The sequence below is a fragment of the Lycium ferocissimum genome, chromosome 8, assembly GCF_029784015.1.
Source record: "Lycium ferocissimum isolate CSIRO_LF1 chromosome 8, AGI_CSIRO_Lferr_CH_V1, whole genome shotgun sequence".
NCBI classification, from domain to species: Eukaryota; Viridiplantae; Streptophyta; class Magnoliopsida; order Solanales; family Solanaceae; genus Lycium; species Lycium ferocissimum.
This window is the reverse complement of record NC_081349.1, coordinates 11,683,493-11,696,344: the sequence shown is the minus strand read 5'-3', so window position 1 is coordinate 11,696,344 and position 12,852 is coordinate 11,683,493. Positions and strand designations below refer to the sequence as shown.

Genomic DNA, 12,852 nt, shown 5'->3' with positions numbered 1-12,852 from the left:
TGAAAGATACCTTTTGAGCTCTTGCAATGCTTGTTTACATTCTGGCGTCCACTCAAAATCTTGCTGCTTTTTTAGTACAGTGAAGAATTTGTGGCACCTCTCCGATGATCTTGAAATAAATCGAGATAGTTCTGCTACTTGACCAGTCAAACTTTGAACCTCCTTTTTGCTGTTGAGATCATCGAGAATGTTTTTTATCGCCTTTATCTAGTCTAGATTTATCTCTATTCCTCGCTTTGAGACCATGAATGCCAAGAATTTTCTGGATGACACGCCAAATGCGCATTTTTCGGGATTCAGCTTTATGTTGAATTGCCTTAATATTGCAAAGGCTTCTTTTAAATGAATCAAGTGATCCTCAGCTTTTTCTGACTTCACAACAATATCATCAATGTACACCTACATCGTTTTCAAGTTGATCTTTGAACATTGTTGTCACTAATCGCTGATATGTTGCACCGGCATTCTTGAGTCCAAAAGGCATCACATTATACAATGCAAAACCCTCGGCGTTATGAATGTTATTTTTGTTTGATCTGCAGGATTCATCTTGATTTGATTGTATCCTGAATATGCATCAAGAAAACTCAACAACTCATGACCGGCTGTTGCATCGATCATTTGATCTATATGAGGGAGTGGAAATGGGTCCTTTGGACATGCTTTGTTTAGATCTGTGAAATCTACACACATTCGCATCTTTCCATTTTTCTTTGGTACCACTACTACATTCGACACCCACTCCGTATGCTCTACCGGTCTTATGGATCCAGTGTCTAATAATCCTTGTACATCTTCTTATATGAATTTACTTCTATCATCAGGAAAACTTCTTCGGGATTGTTTTACGGGTTTGTGATAAGGATGAATATGCAATTTATGCGTTGCTACCTCTGGTGCTATTCCTATCATGTCAGCATGGCAAAAGGCAAAAATATCTATATTGTCACGTAAAAATGAAATGTACTTACTTGGTTGGTGTAATTTGCATCCAATTAATGTGCGCTTTTTTGGAGTTGCATCATCAAACGGCATTGGGTCGAGATCCTCAACTACTGTCGTTGATTGCTCCTCTATCAAAGGATCTTGTATAGTTTCTCTTTCAGCATCGTTGATGCTTGATTTTATTTATTACAGTATTCGGTAGACTTGTTTATCCTTTTTACCTTCGCTTTCCGGTTTGAAATGTTCTACCTTTGGCACGCCTTACTTTATCATCACGGCATAATAGTCCCTGGAATTCTTTGCTCTCTACGAACTTCGCCTACGCCCCACGGCATTAGAAATTTGACCACTTGGTGTTATGTTGATGGTACTGCTTTCATGGTGTGAATCTAGGGATGTCCAACTATCATGTTGTAAGCTATCGCAGAGGACATGATTGAAAAGGTAGTTTGCAGTTCCACTCCACCCGCTACTACTAGTAAAATGATTTCACCCGGAGTTCTTTTTGTTGAATTATTGAACCTAGGGAGCATGATGGATTTGTGGATTATTTTGCTCGTCAATTTCATCTCCTCTATGACCCTGATGTTTATGATGTTGGCAGCACTTCCCTGATCAACAAAAACATGTTTAATATCAGTATCTAAGATGCGCAAAGTAATTACTAACCCATCATTATGCGAAAATTGCATATTATCGGCGTCGGCTTTGTCGAAGGTGATACAATCTTCGACGAGAGCTACCCTACCCCTCTTTTCACTTCTGGTCGTTATTCTTTTGAACTTCACGCCTGAGGTGTAAGTGACTTTGTTGATGTCTAGCCCTCCTGTAATGTTGATATCTGCTCCACCTGTGATAAAATTAACTACTCGTTTTGGCTCGGGAAGTGGTGACGGCGCTCCTTGCTCCCTGTTCCGATAATATGCTTGCTTGTCTTTCTCCGAAAGCAACTCCATCAAATGTCCTTGCTCTAAGAGATCAGCAACTTCCACGCAATGCATGGCAATCCTCAGTCTTGTGACCATGCCTTTTGTGAAATTCATAAAAATGTTTTGGATTTCTTTTGCTTAGATCTGATTTCATTTTCCCGGGCCATTTGACCCTATTACCCAATTTATCCAATGCTGCAACTACTTCTGATGTCGAAACACAGAAATTATAGTTCGTGAGTTTTCGAGCTGCGATGTTGTAATTTCCTCGGGAAGTCTTTGTTGTCGGTGGTGATCTATGCCGATATTGATTATTTCTTCGTGTACCTTCATGGCTTCCTCGTGGATAATATGGATCATAACGTTCTCTTCTATGCGTTCTATCTCCATCGCTTTTTCTGGAATTGCCTCTACTTGATGTATCCCTAGTTGATGGTGATGACTTCCTCATGATCGAATTGATGATATCCTACTCTATCCGAATTTTTGAACAATATTGATAATATATATCGTCCTATGTCTTCTCTGGGTACTCAATTAAGTGTTTGGTAAGATCCTTTGTCGCCGGCGTTCCATCGGGATGTAATGCATGTTGAAATGCAATCCCAGTCCATTTGCCTTCAATTTGCAGCAAGGTGTTGCAGTGTTTCTGGAAGCGATGTACAAATTCTTGTAGGGTTTCATCCCTCCTTTGTTTGATGTTGAATATATCTTCCATTCTTTTCTCTGCTTTCGTTGCTCCAGTGTGTGCCTTTTTGAATTTATCTACCGAATCCGCAAAGGATTCAAGTGAATTTGGGGGCAATTTTGCATACCAATCCAGCGTTCCTCCTGTCAATACTTGCCTAAACCGTTTAATCATAACAGACCGAGTCATCTTTGGCCCAAGATCACAGGCCCGAATAGCGAATGTATAGGCAGTGATGTGATCTTGAGGGTCGGTAGTTTCGTCATATTTTTTGATTTTTGGTAATTTGAAACTTTCCGGAACGTGTTCGAAATCGGCAGAATCTTTCCATGGATGATATATGTAGTCACTATGATCCTTCTTTTTTATGGCTGGTGGTACCCCAGCTATTTTATTGATTCTTTCCTCATGTTCTTTGAATTTTTTCATATGCTCCTCGAACCACTGCAATAATGGAACAGGTATGATTGGGTTGATATCAGTATCGCCATGACCTGTTGCTTCTGCTGTTACGCCGAGATCATCAACATTGGTCGGCTCTCCATTTAAGTTTCTTTGCTCAAGGGGTACTAACCGACTGGAACCAGCAATCCCATTCAATGGAGGTGGTCGCGTGGGATTTTGTCGTATTTCAACCATCATTTATTTCATCACCTCCGCCATCTCTCCTTTTAGGAACTCCCGCAAATCTTCTATTGGGATTGAAGCTTGATCTTGGTCCGCCACTGATGTGTTTCCTGTTGTCCCGTTAGTTGGATCAGCCAGTGCTTCCTCATTGACATTTCTATTTCCATCAATGGGTGGTGTAGGTGTAACTCCTGTCATATCTGAATGCAAAAACAAAAGAAAATACCAAAGTAATAACGCTTGCGTAAAAGGAGACAAAATAGAGATCAAAAAGCCAACTGTAGAATTCCCACAAATGGTGCCAAACTGTTTGAGTGAAAATTCGTATTTTACCCAAATAGTTAAAATAGTTTTAAGGTTAACCATAGTTGGTAGTAATTTGATACAAATGCAAGAGTTAACACATGCAAATTATGTAAAGATCGATAATGAATAAGTAAATAAAAGGAAAAAGTAAACTTATGTCAATTGTAGATGAACAACAGTGATGGACTTCTTCGTTCCCACAGAATTAGTAAGAACTTGATGATAAAAGAACAATGATAATAGTAACAAGCAGAGAATAATCAATAATCGTCTCTCTTTTAGTCAGTCTTGGATCCTTAGATATACAAGTGAAAGTCCTATTTATAGGTATCTGGTCCTATTTGGTGCCCTTCCTGTTATATGTCTGTAACGACAATCATTAATTGCTGAATTAATGATTGTCATTAAATTCCTTGATTCTGGTTGTTAGAAACCGTTTTGCTGTTACTGTATCAATGTTATTTAATGCGCAATCAAGAGGGTTTTGTGCGTTGGTTTCGTTGACCATATTGTCGGTATCAACTACCTTTCCGTAAATGCTTTACTTGGCATTACCATCTGATTTCTCTACGTCATTGTATAAACTGACACGTGTTGACTACACGTTGATCCACGTGTTAGCTGTGATTTTTGCCCATACAGTACTAAAAGAATTTTTTTGATATAATATTAACAGCTGATGAAAGTTATTGACTGGCACAGATCAATCCATAATACTTAATAAAGTTAAGCACTTTCTTATTGGCAATTATTTTGCTTAAAAAAAAAAATACTTAAAGTTTACAATTAGTGGCTTGGAGTATATGTAGACAAGAAAATTGTAAATCATATACATTTGCACCTTGTAATTTTCAAGGCGACTAAACTCAATGATTCACGAATATCATAATTTCTTCATTGGAAAATAACAAACCAACAAAATGAAAACCAATCTTTTTTTAAAAAAAAGAATCAAAAGTAACCATTGGATTTTTTTCCCACAAATAAGAGACTTCTTTCTCCTTCGAGGCTTTTGAAAATGCAAAGGAGATACAATTAGAAGAAGAAGAAGAAGGAAAAAAAATGGAAGTATTTCGGTCTGAGGGGCTCTCTTGGGCTGATCAATGGGATCCTGAATCTCCCCCTCCTCCTCGTGAAGATGACAAGAAGAAACGCAAAGATGCTTCCAAAAACAAGTTTCTCAAATGGTTTAAGAGCCTTGGCAAGAAATCTAATAATAGTAAAAAATAGAGAAGCCAGCAATGTTTATTCTAAGAACTTCTTGAAGGTTTGAGAAATTCTCCTAAATGTCTCTTCGTCTATATAATCTCATCAAGAATAAGGCAACTTCCACAACTATGTATGTCATATGTAGACATATACATCATTTCCCTATGTTATGTATTTGTTAATCTATACTACTGCATAGATTGGTTGATTCATAAAATTAAAGGAACTGAATAATCTTTCACATGATTGTGATCATGCTTGTTATTGAATAAACTGAGTCATAGTATATTTTGTTAAAATGTCTGGATGTATTTTTATCCCATGAAGTAATGTAGATAGTAGATATGAATCGGGTCACGAATCCAAAATTCAGAGTTACATCAGTTTAATCTTTATGGTTTTAAATATTGAATTTCTTTTAATTAAAATTATGAGTCAAAATTTTAATATTTAGGATTTTTAGTAATTTTAATTCTATATTAGGTTCAACCAAACCCATGGATCCAAAGTTCCATTCGCCTCGGATATAGTTAATTGATGTAAAGGGTATGTAGATGATAAAAAGTACTTGATCATGATTCATTCGATTTGAGAAATTTACTTCTAATTTAGCTTATGATGATATATCCAACTTTAGTAATTAAGGAATATACTTTACTTCAATATCTACCCTCACCCCACCCCTAACCTCATCTCGGGTCCTTCGCCCTCGTCCTCGCCCCTGCCACACACCAACCCACCCCTAAACCTACCCCCAACTCGACGCCTTACTCCCATCCCCATTGTGTCACAAAGTACATTTGATTAGGGTGTTCATTGAAAATCGAAAATCGAACCAAACCAAAAAGCGAAAAGAAAAATAATAGATTTTTTGGTTTTTTATTTTTAGAATCGACCCGATTTGATTTTGGTTTGGTTTTAAGCAAAAAATAACTTAATATCAAACCAAACTGACTATATAAATACGTATAAAAAAAATGTAATTGCACATATATTTGTGTATTTTTAGATCAAAAATTAAATTTTTACAGTAGATAGTAATATGTTTGCCTCTTGGTTTGTAGTCTAGTTGTTTAATTTGTCTTCGGATTCTAGTTTGATCCCAACATTTTACGTTCACAAGTGGTTTCTAAGTTTTAGATGATTTGCATAGTCACTCGGTGCTAAAAAATGGCAGTAACAACCTAGCTCCAACCTAGTCAAGATATGGGCAACCCTCAAGATCACAAATTTTAAAATAGCATCGAATATCACAAAGTTAAAGTAACATAAACATGCTTAGTGTACAATTAAGCTAGTATGTCCATAAAGAAATTTGAATAATGTGTGCCTTGTACATAAGGTCGTTCAGACCATTTCTGAGCATTCTTATTCTCCTATTGTTTAGAAGGTCTGAAGACTGTAGGATTTGAGGAAATAATATCAACATCAGAGAAAAATAGAGTGAAGTCTTGCGCATAGGTTTCACTCTACTAAATTTCAGAGCACTTTAGAACTGAACAACATTCCGCTTTCAAAAATGAAGTGTAACATCAGAAGATCTGCTAAATCTCAAAGACTTCCATATCAGAGATTAGTGGATACTCCTAACAAGGGAAATTTTCAAATTTGCAGAAATTATATAAACAATACAACATTGTCTTGAGCTCTAAAATAGAACATAAGTAAAAAACAAAAAAACTCCAGTTAACCGCAAGATTTTTCAAGGGTTAGACGATCCTACATAGACATAAGTAAGGAAAACGACACATGTAAATAGAGAAGAAGCCTTTATAGATCCTCAAATTTTCAATGACAATCATCATCTGCAAAATTCCTTGACAACATAAACCATATTCTCCTTTACTTTCAAAAGCTGAAACTGAACTATTCTTCCATTCTCTACTTCTTTAGCATACTTCTTGTTGTTTCTGCAAAAGAAAGAAAGAAATATCAAGTGCTAGCAGCTAAATTAGCAACTTCAGTAATCGATAAATGATGTATTATATCCATGAAACTTATTAAGTTTAACTAAAAGATACACAAACATTTCATTGGAGAAGCAAGCAATAAAGGAAGAAAAAGGAAAGTGTCAAAACTGAACCGAGAATGCAATATCAAGAAAAAAGGTGACTTTCTGAGATAAACTATTAGTTCAGTGACCATAAGATAAATCAACCAAGGAGTGACCTAGGACCTCAATCAATCACTAACAATGTTCCTAATAAAAATTTACATATCATGAGTGGAGTTTCTGAAGAAGATTTACACATCATGAGCCCAGTTCTTCAATAGAAGAGGAATGAGATATTTATGGATGGATTAGCAAAATTTCACATTGAAATTCTGAGGACAGAGCATAAATAACATTCTTAAATATATCTTGCCTATACAGAGTTTGAAATAGTATTATACATTTAAGGAAATCTTTGAAATAGGATATGGTATGTGCTTGTATTGAAATACAAAGTGTAATTATCAATAAACAAAATAATGATGTATTTCAACAGTTTTTCTGTTAGAATACACACCAAAGGCATCACTTAATTTTAATTCTGTACTCATTCATTTATTTTGTATTGGGCTAGGCCTACAATTATTTGTATCTCAGTCGGGTCAGTATACATAGGATGGCCCATTCTATTTGTAAGGGACCAATTCATTTTTCTGAAGTACATAAGATCTTACACTTTCTCTCTCTACAAACCGACTCAAGTTCTCTTCATCTTATCAATCTTGTCACAGATTTGAGCAAGTTAACATGGTATCAGAGCCAGATCCTTATGGATTTGGTTATTATTCATCTAGCGGTGCTAACCTCGATGTGATTCATCGAAGTTTTCATCAATTTTTATGATTTTTCCACATCAAAATTGTTCGAATTTGTAATTTTGTGGTTTACATATCAATTTCTAGGATAGACTTCATTGATTCTCATAGTTTTCTTTAGTTTTGAAGTTTTAAAGTTTGAAGTTTTTGGTTTGTTTCCCCAGAAATTGGTTCGTTCTTAGCTAGGGTTTCATTGACGGCGCAATTTGGTATTTGTTCTGTGGTGTTGATTCTGTTAGGGTTTCGATTCGATATTCGTGGCTCGGCCAAAGTTTGTTCGATTGATTATGTGTTCGTGACTCGGCTAGGGTTTTGATCTTCCATCGATTTGAGGATTTCTATACTCAAGGCCGTTATTTCTTCCGATTGCGAAGAACCTGGTATTTTCGTTCCAATTTAGTTATTCTTTGTATACAAATTGTGTGATAGTTTTGGTTTTGCTACGAAAATGCCTACTGATAACAACTTGAATGAAAATACTAACCCTGCTCTTTCCACAACATCTGAGGGCACGTCTCGTACTGCCTTTCACCCAGATGACTACACTCACCCTTGTCACCTCTCTATGTCCATCCTTTTAATGTGCTTGGGGCTTCTTTGGTCCCTGTGCCCTTCGATGGAACTGGATATGGGAGTTGAAGATGAAATATCTTAGTGGCCTTGTCTGTTAGGAATAAATTGGACCTTATTGATGGAACATCTCAAAAACCTGATGAAGGTTCTCCTTTGACAAGACAATGGCAGAGGTGTAATGACTTAGTAGTGTCTTGGCTAACTAACTCACTTTCCAAAGACTTAGCTCGTACTGTTGAGTATTCTGAATTTGCTAGGGATATTTGGAGTGAATTAGAGGAGAGATATGGAAATACAAATGGTGCTAGAGTTTTTGAACTTAAGAAGGATTTAGCCCACATAGCCCAAGGTGCTCCTGATGTAGCTTCTTATTTTAACAAAATCAAACAACATTGGGATGAAATTGATGCTCTCTCTGTAACTCGTGTGAACTCTTGCACTTATGGGGCTAAATCTGAGTATTAGAAGGACAAGGATGTTCAGAGGGTCTACCAGTTCTTAATGGGCTTGAATGACACTTATGTCCAAACTAGAAGCAATATCCTCATGCTTAAACCTTTTCCATCAGTCAGCACTGTTTACAGTATATTGTTATCCGATGAAAAACAGAGACAAGTGTCTACTATATCTCAGTTTTCATCTATATCTGCATCTTTCAATGTTGGATCCTCTAGGCAGACCTTGCCATCTACAACTTTTAATGGTGGGACTTCTAGACAATCTTTCCCTTCTAAGGTAAACTTTGATAAAAAATCTGGGTTGTTCTACAAATATTGTAAGAAAACAAACCACACCATTGAAAAGTGCTACAAATTACATGGATATCCTTCTGATTATAAGTTCACAAAGGGTTCAGGACCTAGGACTAAAACAACTACTCGTGCTACCTTTGATCAGCATCCTGAATCTTCATTTGATCCTCAAAGCTCTCCAATACTCGGTCTCACCAAAGACCAACATTCCCAGCTGATGATGCTTTTCAAGCATTCTCCTCTCACTGTGGATTCATCTGGGAACCCAAGTTTCTCAGCATCCGCTAACTTTACTGGTAAGTTGATCATGGAAAGTATGTCTCATAAGTCATATATGATGTCTAAAGTAGATAGTTTTACTTGGATTATAGATTCTGGAGCAACAGACCATATGACCTCACACAGATTTACTTTTCAATCTACATACATTACCCATTCCTTGCCTTGTTTCACTTCCAAATGGCTACAAATTCCAAGTCATATATGTAGGTTCTTTAAATCTGGTTCCTAATTTTACTATTTATCATGTACTCTACATCCCTTCCTTTCAACACAATCTTATTTCTGTACATAAACTACTAGAACAGCTTGATGGATTTATTCTTTTTACCAAGATTCTTTGTACCATACAGGGCCCTTCTTTGAAGATGCCTCTGGTTCTTGGTAAACTGGATAATGGTCTATACAAGTTGTTGCTTCCTCCTGTTCCTGCAACACATGCTTCCAACTCTACATCTGTTCATCCAACTTCTGCTTATGGTTTACCTACTAGTGTTGCTCATGTGTCTGCTACTAATGCCTCTGTTCCTAGTCTAAGTAGTGATGTTGTGTAATATGTAATGCAATCTTTTGATGTTCCTACTAGTTTCTCTTCTAATTTTGACATTGTTGACAATGATACCTCTAGTTTGAATAGTGTTAATGTCACACCTTCTGTAAAATGCTTCTTTGAGTGATATAAATAAGATGGATGTGATTTGGCATTATAGACTTAGGAACATTCCATTTTCTAAAATGAAAACCATCCCTGCCCTTGCTGATCATTTCAAATTTTCCCTTAAACAGTCATTTCCTTGTCTTGTCTATCTCTTGGCTAGGCAAAATAGGTTGCCCTTCCCTGATAGTAGCATTCAGACCACCCAGCCTTTCCAGTTGATACACATTGATACCTGGGGGCCTTACCATTCCCCAACTTACATTGGTTCCAAATATTTCCTAACAATAGTTGATGATTTCTCTAGGTCCTCTTAGACTCATCTATTGGGTGCCAAAAGTAATGCTTTTGACATTCTCAAATCCTTTATTGCTATGATTGAAACTCAGCATGACTTGAAAATTCAAACCATCAGAAGTGACAATGCCTTTGAGTTAGGCTATAGTGTTGCTGGTGCTCAATTTTTTTTTCTGAAAAGGGCGTTGTACACCAAACTACTTGTTCCCACACTCCACAACATAGACATCTATTAGAAACTGCCAGGACTCTCTTTTTTCAATCCCAACTTCCTATCAAGTTTTTGGGGGATTATATTCTGATTGCTACTTACCTAATAAATAGATTTTCTTCTCCCCTTTTACACAATAAATGTCCTTATGAAATCTTAGACCACAAGCCACCTTCTTACTCACACCTTAGGGCTTTTGGTTGTTTATGTTACTCCACAGTACCTAAAACTCAGAGGGACAAGTTTTAACCCAAGGCTAACCCTTATGTCTTTATAGGATACCCTTTTGGAAAGAAGGGATACAAATTATACAACCTAGTCTCATATTCTTGTTTTGTTTCCAGAGATGTCTTTTTTCATAAGCATCTCTTTCCTTTTGATAAGAACTTTCCCTCTCAACCTTGTGTCCTTCATTTCCCTACTTCTGCCTTGTTTGATGATCCACCACTTACTCCTCCTCTATTTTCCCAGTTCTCCTCTCCTCCTCCTGCTTCTCCAGCTGACCCTTCCATTTATGCTTCTCCCTTACTACCCCCACCCTTTCCTCAACAACATTCTTCTCCAATTACTCATTCACCTTCTCCTCTTGTTCAATCACCTCCACCCATTTCTACTAAACACTCCACCAAACTCAAGAGACAACCTGTTCACCTTGATCAATACATCTGCAATTCTTTCTTAGTTTTCTCCAAGTCTGTCCATTCCTCTATTACTTCTACTTGTGGTCAGCCTACTACTTTTGAGTCTCATACTTACATCCAAGCAGCTTCACTTCCTGAATGGCAAGCTGCCATGAGGGATGAATTTACTGCCTTGGATGCCAACTAGACATGGGAAATTATTTCCTTACCTTTAGGCAAGAAACCCATTGGCTGTAAATGGGTCTACAAAATCAAGCATAAGGCTGATGGTTCCTTGGAAAGATATAAAGCTAGACTTGTAGTTAGGGGGGACACTCAGGTTGAGGGTATAGATTTTCATGAGACTTTCTCCCCGGTGGTCAAGATGTCCACTGTTAAGGCATTAATTGTTGTTGCTGTTAAGAAACAATGGCCTTTGTTCCAACTTGATGTCAACAATGCCTTTCTGCATGGGGATTTGGATGAAGAGGTTTATATGAAGCTTCCTTCTGTCCTGGTTGTTGATCCTCTTCCTTCCACCTCAGTTCCATAGCAGGCTACAAAAATCCCTTAATGGGCTGAGACAAGCTTCTAGGCAGTGGTATGCCAAGCTGTCTCAGGCCTTATGTTCAAGTGGCTACTCTTCCTCTCTTAATGACTATTCCCTTTTTACAAAGGGTTCTGGTGACTCTCTTGTTCTGCTGGTTGTGTATGTGGATGACATTATATTGACTGGGACTGATTTAGCTGAAATATCTGCACTTAAAGATTCCTTCCATTCTCAGTTCAAAATCAAAGATTTGGGTTCCCTGCACTATTTTTTGGGCATTGAGGTTTTGCATACTCCTCAGGGTGTTCTGTTGCATCAGAAAAAAATTATCCATGACTTGTTGGTTCAGTTTAACTCCTCTGATTGCTCTCCTGTTATGTGCCCTTTGGAGTTACATGAAAAGCTTTTGACTGATATGGGGGAACTCCTCCCCAACCCAGAGGAATATAAATGCTTAGTAGGAAAGTTAAACTTCCTCACACATACTAGGCCAGATCTCTATTTTGCTATTCAACATCTAAGCCAATTTATGCAAAGACCTTGCATCCCTCATATGAAGTCTGCCCTGCACCTACTTAGATACCTAAAAGGAACTTCTGATGTTGGTGTGTTCTTCAACAACTCTCCTGATTTCTCACTTGATGTGTACTGTGACAGTGATTGGGGTGCATGTCCTAATAGCAGGAAGTCAGTTACTAGTTTCTGTGTGCTTTTAGGTAGGAGTTTAGTAGGATGGAAATCTAAGAAGCAACCTGTTGTGTCTCTATCATCTGCTGAAGCTAAGTATAGGTTTATGAGCAAAGCTGTTGTTGAACTTTCTTGGCTTGTTAGACTAATATCAGATTTTGGGGTTCAAGTGTCATTACCCGTTCCCTTATTTTGTGATAACCAATCTGCTATTCACATTGCCAGGAATCCTGTCTTCCATGAAAGGACCAAGCATATTGAATTGGATTGTCATTTTGTTAGGAACAAGTTGTCTGAAAGCCTCATTGATCTTTCCCACACTGCCAGTGCTTCCCAGTTTGCTGATATGTTCACCAAGCCTATTGTTGGTGTTGTCCATCATCTTCATTTACGCAAGTTGGGAGCTGTTCCCCCTCCAACTTGAGGGGGGCTATAAGAATACACACCAAAGGCATCACTTAATTTTAATTATGTACTCATTCATTTATTTTGTATTGGGCTAGGCCCACAATTATTTGTATATCAATCGTGTCAGTACACATAGGATGGCCCATTCTATTTGTAAGGGACCAATTCATTTTTCTGAAGTAAATAAGATCTTACACTTTCTCTCTCTACAAACTGACTCAAGTTCTCTTCATCTTATCAATCTTGTCACAGATTTGAGAAAGTTAACATCTTCAGATTAAGAAGATGATGCTTCTAAGTGGACCCAA

The 12,852-nt window shown here is 37.3% G+C and overlaps 1 protein-coding gene across 1 annotated transcript; it reads left to right on the top strand.

The window, feature by feature from the left end:
• The first annotated feature begins 4,557 nt into the window (after positions 1 to 4,557).
• Positions 4,558 to 8,550, top strand: LOC132066020 (uncharacterized). Its single transcript, XM_059459426.1, has 2 exons — positions 4,558 to 4,682; positions 8,184 to 8,550. The coding sequence occupies exons 1-2, from the start codon at positions 4,558 to 4,560 to the stop codon at positions 8,548 to 8,550; spliced, it is 492 nt and encodes a 163-aa protein (XP_059315409.1).
• Positions 8,551 to 12,852: the final 4,302 nt, after the last annotated feature.